The following is a 12,107-nucleotide window of genomic DNA, read 5'->3' on the forward strand; positions in this document are numbered from 1 at the left end:
TTTACCAGTTCAGATTCTCAAATTAAAAATCTCATTCATTGAGATCTGATGTGTGACTCAAGTGTTCCCTTTATTTTTTGAGCAGTGTAGTTTGGCAGTGGTCACGTTTCAAAGTCGTTCTATGTTTAGGGTTAAGTGAACTTCTCAGCTTTTATGAGTGGAAAAGAGGAAGGAGGAAGACCTCAGAGGAGATTGATGGATGGTAGTGAAGGAGGGCATAAGGATGGATGGTGTGGCAGAAACTACAAGCTGTATCATTTGTGTCCACAGATGTTCAGTTGTTACATTTTTCTTGGCAGGCTGTGCTGTTAGCTGACATCCTACCAACACTCTTCATCAAACTGTTCGCTCCCTTTGTGATCCACAAAATGCCCTATGGGTAATTATTACTTTGATTGCTGTTCTTTGTTTCCACTTGCTGTGTTTTTACAGTAACTAACAATCATCACTCACATTATTGGTACGATCTGATTTCACTGCACTGATAATAAACAAATAGTTGTTTCTTTGACAAACTTGCAAATGACAAAAACTGTGACGTCCTTCCTGTTTTACAGTAGTGTGTTTGTATTAGGTGTCAGGATTTTAGCCCCACTGGCAACATGAGGTTTGAGTTTGGTTTAAAAAAAGAGAAAGAAGAAGAAAACAACAAGAACTTTGTTTTATTTGCATATTATTTCCACTCAATCCCACCTTTGGCGCTCTTTTTGTACTGCTGCTGAGCTGCTGTGATGTCTTTTGGCAATAATGATCTCCATTTGTTTTCGTCTGGCTTTAATGTTTTCATGTATATAAGATGTTAAATTTATGAATGAGAGCTTAGCAGTGACCAAACATATGAAATTGGAGCAATAAACAAACCTACTTGGTTAATGGCTGTGCCTGGTTTCAGTGGCCCCGGCTGACTAATCAGAGCTGAAAAAGAAAAGAAAAATTGGACTTTATATGTTTTGTGTGTGATATAGTCAGGAAGTCAGTTGTTAACAGACTGAGTTCTTCTTGCTGTCTGCATAAAAACATCGCTGTCATGGTGCTTTCCAGCTTTCCTGGTTAATTCCTGTTCTTTTATCCCAGCATTCGAGTGTTGTTCTGTGCCATCATGGCAGCAACGAGTTTCCTCCTGGTGTCCTTCTCCTCAGCTGTGTGGATGAGTATTCTCGGTAAAGCAACCTGTTAATAATTCAGATCAGATCTTTTATCATTAAGGGTGTCTGATATGGCTCTGATGAGCTTTTAGAAGGTGGATTAGATAAAACTTTGAGTTATTTTCTTCGGTTTAATTTCTTCTTATCTACTGTGAGCATCTGTGGTTGTTCCACAGAAGCTTGATAGAGCTTTACTGCTGCTATAAATAATCATTTATCGTACCAGTTCACGCTTCTGTCAAATACACATATCAAAGAATTTATGAGAAGTAGGCAGTTTAATATGAATCAGCAGTCGGTTACGGGACAGCGATAATGCTTCGATGAATTTTCGGCATGTCCCATGATGAGCTATGGAGCCATTTTAATGACCCTGTTTGTCCTGCTCTTTTTCTGTGTACTAGTTTGTATTTAACTTGGAATGACTCCACAAAGTACTCTGCTGGAATCACAAATTGAAGATGACCAACATTTTGTCGATTGGAAAAGTACCAGTGAAAGAGTGGATGAGGGAGTGCTTTCAGGAAATGCTGAGTCTAAAGGTGATGCAGCAGGTGATCCAAGGCACCAAACATACCAGCCCCAAACTAAAGGCTGCCACCGTAGATACTAGTACTAGTGTTTTTATAGTAATCCTGCTGGCTGTGTATGCATGTAAACCTTTAAAGATGAGTGGACTTTTTGCTGATATGGGGCCAAACTGGCATTTTACATTTAATTTAAAGCAGTAGTGATACTGGCACCACAGATCTACTGGAAGAGCTGGATACCAGATGCAAAGATGGCCCCTGCTTGCTAGAAATGTCCTGATAGGCTGTAAAGGGCCCAGCTAGTGAAATATTTTATAACACAGTGGAGAGGTGAGTCTGGAAATGATATTTTACATCACAAAGAGGGGCGAATTAAGCATTGATATTTGTATCAGTAGGTAAAGGTGAATGCTTGCACAAATAGTAATTTAGATCTGTGCTCACTCTCTGCAACTGAGAGAGTTCAGTGTTTTCTGTGGACTGTGTCAAAATATCATTCGCAGTAGCATTAGAAATGCTGTATTTTAATAGCCAACGCTATTTCAGACATTACTGTTAGAATCAAGCAGACCTCTATGTGAATAAAATAAGTCAGTAAAGAGCAACTAAATTCGATTCAGTTCACCAGTAACTAAAATGCAACCATTGTGACTGCCCACAAAGGTCCTGTAAATGAGCTCTTTTTATTGAAGTTTGTTCTTCAAACAAAAGAATAAATTCTTCCTCTTTGCTCTCTCTGATCACGTTCTCTGTGGCTGTGTTTGCAGGAGTGATCTTTGCCAGTATCAGCTCAGGACTGGGAGAGTTGTCCTTCCTCTCTCTAACAGTATATTTCAGCAGGTAAACACTCTTCACTCATTCTTTTTGCCAATTTTGAATTTGTGTGTCTATTGTGTTGTTTACATATTGTTGTGATTTACATTGCAGTGCTTGGGAGTCACCATCTACCGGAACCAAATTGCTTGTATGTGTTTGCACATATACATGGGCAATAAACACGATTCTGATTCAGTTGCTGCTCTCTTATTGAAGATTCAAACAGAGCTTGTCCAGATTAAATGACTTGGGTCTGTGACAAAGTGTAGGGTAAAGTTTGCACTTTTGAAATTCTACTTTCTTCACAATCTTTAAGTTCCTGCATGATGAAAAAATTTGCATGAATTTTACACAAATTTCCATTCATCATTTTCTCCCTGATGTCACCCATTTGTTTCTGGAGCATCATAGTGTTTTATAGAGCCAGAAGCAAGCAGAGGTTGGAGTGCTGTCTCCATGAGTTGTGCACACAGACACACACACCTGCTCATTAATAAATTACACACTAAAAAAACCCAAAAAACACAAACCAGCAGATTTTTCTCCACCACAGAGTAGGTTATATGACCTTTCAGATAATTTAAAGACATCAGCAGCACAAATTTAGCTGGCCTCAGTAACTGGCTGTGATGATGCCTAGCAGAGAACAGATGGACTGCTACAGGGTTGCAAAAAAAAGTTATGGAGTTATCAATCTGATATTCTTGATATCAGACGTTTTCCATTAAGTTAGTTCGTTTGGGCGCTTGACTCTAAATATCAAGATCCACAGTGACAGAGCTTTTTTTCTTTTCTTTTTTCTTTTTTTTCTGCAGAAAGCATTCGGTTGTAATTGCAACCGACCACAACGATCCAGTTTCAGCCCATTATTTCAATCAGGTTTTTTTTTTTTCTTTTGTCCCGCTTGGATCTTTAGCCATCAGAATTGTTGTCTTAAGGCCAAGAAAGATGCCAAGCGGATTAATTTTACCAAGTGGATCATCATGGCCTTGCCATATTGGTCCATTTGATTGACCTTTATTATAATTATGAATTTATTTTCTGTTGCTACAAACGTGACAGACATGACTGGGGGATAGGACAGGGAGAAAGAATGAAAGAAAGAGAGGGAGAGAAAGAAAACCAAAGGGGAGAAGAGACGGTGAGAAAGGGGGGAAGAAAGAAAGAAAAACAAACAAAACACCTGGATCACCTGTATGGAGAAAAAAAAACAGAAGAGAAAGCAAACAAAAAAAAGAGCAACATAATAAAAAACAGCACCATCACAATAAACTAGCTAGCAGTAGATAACAGTAGATACTAAGTAGATACAGCAGCCAAGAAAGCTGTAGTCTGCATCTGTGAATACTCGTGTGTACACTTGTGTGCATACCTGTGTGGATCAACATGCTTGTATTCCAAAGGTTTCTCCATGTAACGATCTGTTAGGGAGTGTGGGGGGGTCACAGCCCCGTCCTCCAGGGTATGAAGCAGGTATGGAAGAGATCCAGGCCCCAGATATCCAGAGGCCCCAGAGTACAAGGACCCGAGGAGGACCACCAAAGGGGGAGGGGAACCGTGCCACCCTCCTGGGAAGAGCTGAGTAGAACCCCAAACGAGAGGTCACCCAGCAGCTACGGAGCAGAGGCCAGAGGGGGTTGCAGTGGCGTGCCCGCGGGCTCTGCCGGCAGCCAGCTGTGACAGAGCTTTTTAATAGTACCTTCAAGAAAATCAGCCAAATTTCCTTCTAACAGTAATCCTGCTTACAGCTTAGACTCACAGCAGATAAAGTCCTGGTCACAAATGAGTTTAAGAAGCTGTGAATGGTCTTCCAACTGTGTTTTTATTTTTACTCTGGAACATTAAAGGTGGTTTTCTGTCTGCTCCAGGAGTGTACTGGAAGGCTGGGGCTCAGGCACTGGTGCTGCTGGTCTTATTGGAGCCCTCCTTTACTCAGTCCTCATCCAAGCTGGCCTCCAAGCTCAGACAGTTAGTCCATTCATCATTTTTAGAGTTTTGCATGCCACAGTGAGACTTAACAAGGGTCCAATTTTGAATTAAGCTTCTGTAGGTCTAAGGTGTAGGTAGCCCAATGCTTTCATCTGTGGAGGTGAAGTGGTGGCCAAATAGTCACTTTAATTGAGTTCAGTTGACTCCAGTTCACTTCAGTCAAATGAGACATTGACAGGATGTAGTTTGTATTTCCTGTTGAGACTTTTCCCCTGTAAACTGCGTATAAATGAAGCTGAAACTTACAAAATGATTTGTCGTCTTCTTCATCCCAACAATTTTACCAGCTATTTCCTCCTGCTGGTTTGTCCACCTTCATTACCTCAGTGGAGGACCAAGGACACTGAGTATGCAGCTTTGGTCTCTGAGGACAGACAGCAACTTCTGGACAGTTCAGACGAGGAGGAGCCCGAGAGCTCCACCACAGGTAAATGTCACATTAGAAGGGTGTAGCATGAAATCAGCAATAAACTGAAATTTAAATAAAGTTCAGCAACCAAATCCTGTAAAGACAAACTCTGTTTCATTGTTTGATATATCTACTAACTGAACACGAACACATGAGTTCCTGTAAGTGTTTGAGTCCTCCATGACACCAGTTTTGTTTTTCCGTAAGAATACATGAATTTTAACATTTTAAGCAATAATTTGCACAAAAAGGCAGATGCAACAAATATGATGAAGATATAAAATCATTTACATTTGAAGTTTGTCCACAGACACTCACGTTTTCTTACAATGATGACTTTACACTGTTGCCCACTAGACACGCCTGAAAGATCCCAGAGCGTTGCTTTGCTGTTATCTAATCAGATGGTCATCAACACGTGTCAGTTTCTGTTTGACATGGTGAGAGGAAACGCACTATTCTACATCTTTATTGAAATTGATAAAAGGAGATCATGACTTAGGGGAAGATGTGAGTCGCTCAGATGGAAAACAGTGAAAAGGTATTTAAAGCACAACAGTAGTTTATATTTACCTCAGCTAAGAAGGTAGAAGTAATGTTATTAATCTGTCAGTCAGCAGGTTTATAGCCCAAATTTTAAAATTGCAAATTGCACAACAGGGCTCACTTTATTATTTTATTATTTTATTTGAAGTCTAAACAACAACAGACCTCTTTGACATTGTACATATATTAATCAGCTATAACTGACTACACGATCAAACATTAGTTTCACTTGCAGAAAGTCATCTGTGCAGCTTCATCCTCACTCTCTTACTGCCTCCATTTAAACTATGCATGTTCCTCTCTCCCTCACTTACTGCATGGTAGTTCTTAACATGTAAATAAAAGGTGTCTGTGTTTTCCACAACAGATTCCTATAAAAAGAATAAGCGAGACAACGTTCCTCCAGGACCATAGTGCTACATATATAACATGTAACATATAACATGTGCTACATATATAACATGTAACAGACAATCAACACAGGACTACATAAAGTGCAAGTATACAAAAACTGCAAAAAACATTGCAGCACCAGACAGAACAGAACGATACAGACACAACAGTGCAACAGAAATGTGCATCAGTGACAGCTGGTTGCGCAAAAAACTCTGAGGTTTGTGCAAAATGTAGCTTGATGCATTAAGGTGTGCGTACTTGTGTGTGTGTGTGTGTGTGTGTGTGTGTGTGTGTGTGTGTGTGTGTGTGTGTGTGTGTGTGTGTGTGTGTGTCAGTCCAGTGTGAGTGTTCAGTAGTCGTATGGGGGAAGAAACAGTTTCACGGTCTGGCAGTGAGGGCCCAAATGCTCCAGTACGTCTTTGCCAGAAGGCAGCAGAGTGAAGAGTGTGTGTGAAGGGTGTGATAATTTACTCTAATGTGCTCATTTTTGAGCAACTGTGTAGCCAATTCAGTTCAAACTTGAGCGGGGCTAAGAGAAGTGGATAATGAACTGTTTCCAAGAGGGAGCGTGTAATGCACCAACAAAACAAATGCAGTGTTATGACAGGTTTTAACAGTTTTTTGATTTGGGGTCTTGGAAGCTGAGACTGTTGTTTCCTGGAATAATTTGACAGCTTATTAAGAGAGCAGGGTTAACTGGGAGACGGTGCTGAGGTTATTTAGAGTTTGCAAGTATGAAGCTGAATTCAATGTGCAATAGAATAGAATTCAACTTTATTGTCATTGCACATCTCACAAGTACAAGGCAATGAAATGCAGTTTGCATCCATCCAGAAGTGCTTTGGCAATAATATAGATCCAGACTGTGCAACAGCTTTTTTCCACAAGCCATCCGTCTCCTCAGCAAAAAGGGACTGACTGATAAACACGCACACACACACATACACTAACATTATCACTCAGCTTAACTCAAATACCTCAAAACATTGAGACTGGACTGACTAACCAACACAAGCGCAAACACACTGACCTACACCACCAAACCATCGCACACACCAACCTGTAAATGCTCTTTTGCACAATATTATTACTAGATATATTATATATATTTTTTTTTTTTTGCACTAACTTGTCTTGTAGCACCTTGGTTCCTGGAGGAACGTTGTTTCGCCTCACTGTGTACTTTTAAACTGTATATGGTTGAAGTGACAATAAAGTTGAACTTGAACTTGATATATTACAAAAATGGGTCTATTATAGGTATGTTACAATGTACACGGTATGAAGGTATGTTATGAATATGCTATAACTATAAGTATGTACAGGCTGTAGTGAGTGTACAAGCTATGTACAGGATATGAACAGGATATAAATATTCAAGCTTTTAGATTAGATTAGATAAAACTTTATTAATCCCTCGGGTGGGTTCCTCCGAGAAATTCGGTTTCCAAAAACACAGCACTGACAGAAGTTACAGAATGTGAGCAGAATACCATACGCATATATAAATACAGAGACATATATAAATAAAGAGAATACAAAAGGGATAAATAGAATAAATAGGAGTAATAATACAAGGGAATATCACATTTCAAGTATTGAAGTCTATTGCACCGTTGGATATTAACAAAAAGTATTGCACAGTGAAAAGGCACTACAGCTTAGTTGCCCCCCCCCCCCCCTCCTTTGTCCTCCTGTTTCCTGTTTCCCCTCCCTCTCCCCTCCAGAGAGGAGTTAAACAGTCTGATGGCGTGTGGGACAAAGGAGTTTTTAAGTCTGTTAGTTCTTGTCTTGGGGAGAAGCAACCTGTCACTGAACAGACTCTTCTGGTTGTTAATGGCCGTGTGCAGAGGATGCCCAGCATTGTTCATAATGTCCAGCAGCTTTTTTAGTGTCCTTTTCTCTGCCACTGTCACCAGAGTGTCCAGCTTCATGCCGACCACAGAGCCAGCCTTCCTGATCAGTTTCTCTAGCCTGGATGAGTCCCTCTTTGCTGTGCTGCTCCCCCAGCACACCACAGCATAGAAAAGTACTCCAGCAACCACTGACTGGTAAAACATCCTCAGGAACTTCCTGCAGATGTTAAAAGACCTCAGCCTCCTGAGGAAGTACAGTCGGCTCAGGGCTTTTTTATACAGGTGCTCTGTGTTGCATGACCAGTCCAGTTTGTTGTCCACCCACAGACCAAAGTACTTGTACTTGTTGACCACCTCCACCTCCTCTACCTCTATCTGAACCGGCAGTGGACCTGCTCTGGACCTATACAGTAATATGGTATAGGTCCAAGTAATAAACAGTTGTAGAACTATAATTGTTATCATACAGAATGATTGTCTGTACAGAATTTACAGTAGTGCAGTTTAGATCAGTGAGATATGTGGCTAATTTCTACAGTGGCTATATAAAGTGCTAGTGGTTGTGAGTGGTGGTTCGGTCCATGTTATTATTGTGTGTATGAGGGTACAGTTGGACATTTTTTTGTTTTTGTCTAGATGTGTGTGTGTTCAGTTATAGGTGACTGTGGGTGTGTGGGTGTAAGCTGTGTGATGAACAAAAGACACATGTTAATGTGTATCTCTGTCTTTTCACTGCTCCACGCTAAATTCACTTCAGTACTGTTACAATAAAATATCTGTATTATTAATGAGGCTTAGTTGCTGAGGAGCTACACTGCGCGTTCACTACTCTCCTGGCTTCGAGCTGCACTCGTACTCGTCATGATAACATCTCCCTCTCTCGTTCCAGATAAACTGATGCATCTCGCAGCTGTCACGACCTCATCAGGACAGAATTATTTCAGTGTTAAATTTGATGCAATCTGCTAACATAAGTATCTCGTGGCTGAGTGACTCATTTAAATTGTCTCCTCTCATAATGTTGTGCTCTAAAAGGGAAATATATACACAATAAAACCATATGTGGAATCACTGTCCAGGCTTTTGGGTTGCTCAGCTGACGCTGGGCCTCTTTAGTAAATCTGGCTCTACATAGTTTGACAATTGACAGTTTTGACCATTCAGATTCTTTCTTGGCTCTGTCATGCATGTGATTGAAAGCTGATACCAAATCTTCTTTTTCGTCAGGACAGAAGAAAGTAGCAGTGCGTTGCTCTGGCACATTCTAGCAGCTTTACATTTATCCATGGATTAATAAAGTATTCTGATTCTGATTCTGATTCTGATGAGGCCAAATTGTAGCCTGAGTCGCTCATGTGACTGATAATAATACTCAGTTCAAGGTTCAAGGTTCTTTATTTGTCACATGCACAGTTATAAAAGTATAACACACAGTGAAGCAGGTGAATTCTGTACATTAATATGAATAGACATCTGACTATTTTACAGGATAGACAATATAAACATATTTAAAATTAAAGGAATTGAAATGTACATTGTTCCTTGGTTTAGTGTCTGGAAGAGTCCTGACTCAGTCAATTATAGATGATGTGAGAGGGCGGGTGTGTGTGTTTAGGGCCCGGATGGCTTGGGGATAGAAGCTCCTCTTGAGTCTCTCTGTCCTTGCCCGGAAGATGCGGAACCTTCTACCAGATTGCAGAAGTTGGAACAGTTTGTTGCCAGGATGGGACGGGTCCTTCAGTATCTGCGCTGCTCTAGTCCGGCATCTCCTGGTGTAGGTGTCCTGAAGCGGGGGGAGAGCAATCCTGCAGCAGCGTTCTGCTGTACGGATCACTCTCTGGAGAGCTTTTTGGTCCTTCACACAGCTGTTCCTAAACCACGATGTCATGTTCTGTGTGAGGATGCTCTCCACAGCGCCTGTATAGAAAATCCTGAGGATCTTTGGAGAGACCCTGAACTTCCTCAGTTGTCGTAGGTGATACAGGCGCTGCCTAGCCTTTTTGGTCTGGACCTGAATGTGGGCAGCCCATGTCAGGTCTGAGGAGATGTGGACACCAAGATACTTGAAGGACTGCACCCTCTCCACTGGAGCTCCATTGATGATAATGGGCTTGTAGTCTCTGTGCTGACCCCTTCTGAAGTCCACCACCAGCTCCTTGGTCTTGCTGACGTTCAGCTGGAGGTGGTTGTCCTGGCACCACGATGCCAGATTCTTCACTTCATCCATGTAGGCTGCCTCATCGTTGTTGGAGATGGCACCCAACACCACTGTGTCGTCAGCAAACTTCACAATGGTGTTGGAGCCATGGGTGGCCACACAGTCTGAAGTGTAGAGGGAGTAGAGCAGTGGCGAGAGGACACATCCCTGAGGTGCTCCTGTGTTGATGGTGATGCTGTTGGAGAAGCACCTGCCCACCCTCACCACCTGAGTTCTGCCAGTGAGGAAGTCCAACACCCATGCACACAGACGGCTGTTAAGTCCCAGATCCCTGAGCTTTGTGAACAGTCTGCAGGGCACTATTGTGTTAAACGCTGAACTGTAATCAACAAACAGCATTCGCACATAGTTACCCTGTTTCTTGTCCACGTGGCTGAGAGTGGTGTGTAGGACGTGGGCGATGGCATCCTCTGTGGATCTGTTGGATCTGTAGGTGAACTGCAGCGGATCTGTGGTGTCTGGGATGGAGGAGGAGATGATGTTCTTCAGCAGCCTCTCAAACACCTTCATTACTACCGAGGTCAGTGCAACTGGCCGGTAATCGTTCAGGGATGAGGGTTTGCTGTTCTTGGGCACAGGGATGATGGTGGATCTTTTGAAGCATGTGGGGACCACAGACTTCGCCAGGGACTTGTTGAACATGTAAGTCAACACACCTGCTAGCTGGTCAGCACAGCAGCGCAGCAGACGGCCGGTGATGCCGCCTGGCCCCGCCGCTTTCCTTGTGTTCACTCTCCTCAATGCCGCTCGGACGTCATGCTCCGTGTATTGGCAATTGGTTCTTATTCGTCCTCAAAAGTTTGTATAGTTGTCACCGTTTACATGGCCTCAGTGAGAGGCTGCTATGTGCATACATATCATTTAGTACCCAGAAATTCATTCAGCATAAAGTACAAGCCGTTGTTTCAATGATTTGTAATTTCTGACCACGTTATCACAGCTTTCTTTTTGCAAACTGTTTGTTAACACTTAACAAAGACAGAGAACATGAGGCTGCTGACTTCATCTCCTGCTGTGGAACTTCACAGTTTATGTGAATGAATTGTCGTTTTAAAGTTCTGTTGCTTATTGGGAAATAATGTTCTCTTCCTCTTGAATGTAGCAGAGGACCAACCCACTGGGCCTCTCAGTTTCAGAGAGAGACTGTTTGTTATCAGAGTAAGTACACCGTTTACTTGTTTGATCTGAAACTGTTCAGCCAAACTGTTACTGAACTTGATTTCTGTGAGCAGGGCTTGTGGAGGTTTGTGCTTCCACTGGGAGTGGTCTACTTAACCGAGTATTTCATCAACCAGGGTTTGGTGAGTCCTCTGATGCCCTCTAGCAGCACACTCAGCTCACTGCATGCTGTTAGTGAAACTTGGCTCTGATTTTGTGTGATGTTGTGAGAATATTGAACCAGGAATATTTTTTCCCTCTCTGTAAGATGGAACTCCTGTTCTTCCACAATATTTTCCTGACCCATGCAGCTCAGTATCGCTGGTCAGTGATCCATTACAGAGAGTATTCAGTATGAATGACTTCATGCAGATTGTTTGGGGTGTGCAGCTTTACTTGTTTCTTGTTTGCATCCTCAGGTATCAGACTCTGTACCAGCTTGGTGTACTGCTCTCTCGATCCTCTCTGCACTGTGTGAAGATCAGGAGAGTGTGGATTCTCAGTGTTCTGCAGGTGAGAAATGAGAATAAAATACAAATCAGCATCAGAGTCTGCTCCCTTTTTTTGACAAGGTAGAGGAGCTTGACCTGCAACTTTCTCTGACTGGCTCCTCACTACAAACAATAGATTTGAACATCAGTATTTGTGGCTGCTGTGCTCAAAGTGTGTACACACAAATATGTGTGTCTAATCTGCCTAATGTGAGTGTCTGAATTTGCACTTGAAGCCATTTATAATACTTACCTTGCTTGATCTGCTGCTCACCACAAACAAGCACAAGAATACAGTTTGCACCTTTAACTGTATATTTATAAGTTTTACACCTTTTCCTACTGATAAAAAACATATTTATGGACATTCATATTACACAAAGTAATTAAGCAATAAACAATAAATGAATGTGTTTTTCTTTCTACTATGGACACTTCTGTTTTTGTTACGACAACAAAACCTACAAAACTGGTCAGTCTGGGGAATGAGCTACCAGAGGCAGGGTCAAAAGTATACATGTCACTTTAGTTTGGTTGCCTTTTTGAAATGAAT

The 12,107-nt window shown here is 41.8% G+C and overlaps 3 protein-coding genes across 3 annotated transcripts in view; all 3 read left to right on the forward strand.

The window, feature by feature from the left end:
* The window catches only part of cln3 (CLN3 lysosomal/endosomal transmembrane protein, battenin), a 39,924-nt gene that overhangs the window by 505 nt on the left and 27,312 nt on the right, over positions 1-12,107 (forward strand). The gene's annotated exons all lie outside the window — the stretch shown is intronic.
* LOC145428360 (battenin-like) lies at positions 179-4,654 on the forward strand. Its single transcript, XM_080300466.1, has 4 exons — positions 179-379; positions 1,075-1,160; positions 2,443-2,515; positions 4,360-4,654. The coding sequence occupies exons 1-4, from the start codon at positions 228-230 to the stop codon at positions 4,529-4,531; spliced, it is 483 nt and encodes a 160-aa protein (XP_080156592.1). The 5' UTR covers positions 179-227; the 3' UTR covers positions 4,532-4,654.
* LOC113019935 (battenin-like) lies at positions 4,712-11,472 on the forward strand. The gene is made up of 4 exons (XM_026163602.2): positions 4,712-4,907; positions 11,008-11,063; positions 11,138-11,206; positions 11,332-11,472. Exons 1-4 carry the CDS (start codon positions 4,730-4,732, stop codon positions 11,419-11,421), a joined length of 393 nt encoding a protein of 130 aa, XP_026019387.2. The 5' UTR covers positions 4,712-4,729; the 3' UTR covers positions 11,422-11,472.

Source organism: Astatotilapia calliptera, chromosome 4, assembly GCF_964374335.1.
Source record: "Astatotilapia calliptera chromosome 4, fAstCal68.1, whole genome shotgun sequence".
NCBI lineage: Eukaryota > Metazoa > Chordata > Actinopteri > Cichliformes > Cichlidae > Astatotilapia > Astatotilapia calliptera.

Excerpts from the sequence above, each read along its gene's own strand:
- LOC145428360 (XM_080300466.1), top strand. The coding sequence starts at position 228 with ATGGTGTGGCAGAAACTACAAGCTGTATCATTTGTGTCCACAGATGTT. Across the intron at positions 1,161-2,442 it reads TGTGTGGATGAGTATTCTCG|GAGTGATCTTTGCCAGTATC; the intron begins GTAAAGCAACCT and ends CTGTGTTTGCAG. Across the intron at positions 2,516-4,359 it reads CTAACAGTATATTTCAGCAG|GAGTGTACTGGAAGGCTGGG; the intron begins GTAAACACTCTT and ends TGTCTGCTCCAG.
- LOC113019935 (XM_026163602.2), top strand. The coding sequence starts at position 4,730 with ATGATTTGTCGTCTTCTTCATCCCAACAATTTTACCAGCTATTTCCTC. Across the intron at positions 11,064-11,137 it reads AGAGACTGTTTGTTATCAGA|GGCTTGTGGAGGTTTGTGCT; the intron begins GTAAGTACACCG and ends TTCTGTGAGCAG. Across the intron at positions 11,207-11,331 it reads ATTTCATCAACCAGGGTTTG|ATGGAACTCCTGTTCTTCCA; the intron begins GTGAGTCCTCTG and ends CCTCTCTGTAAG.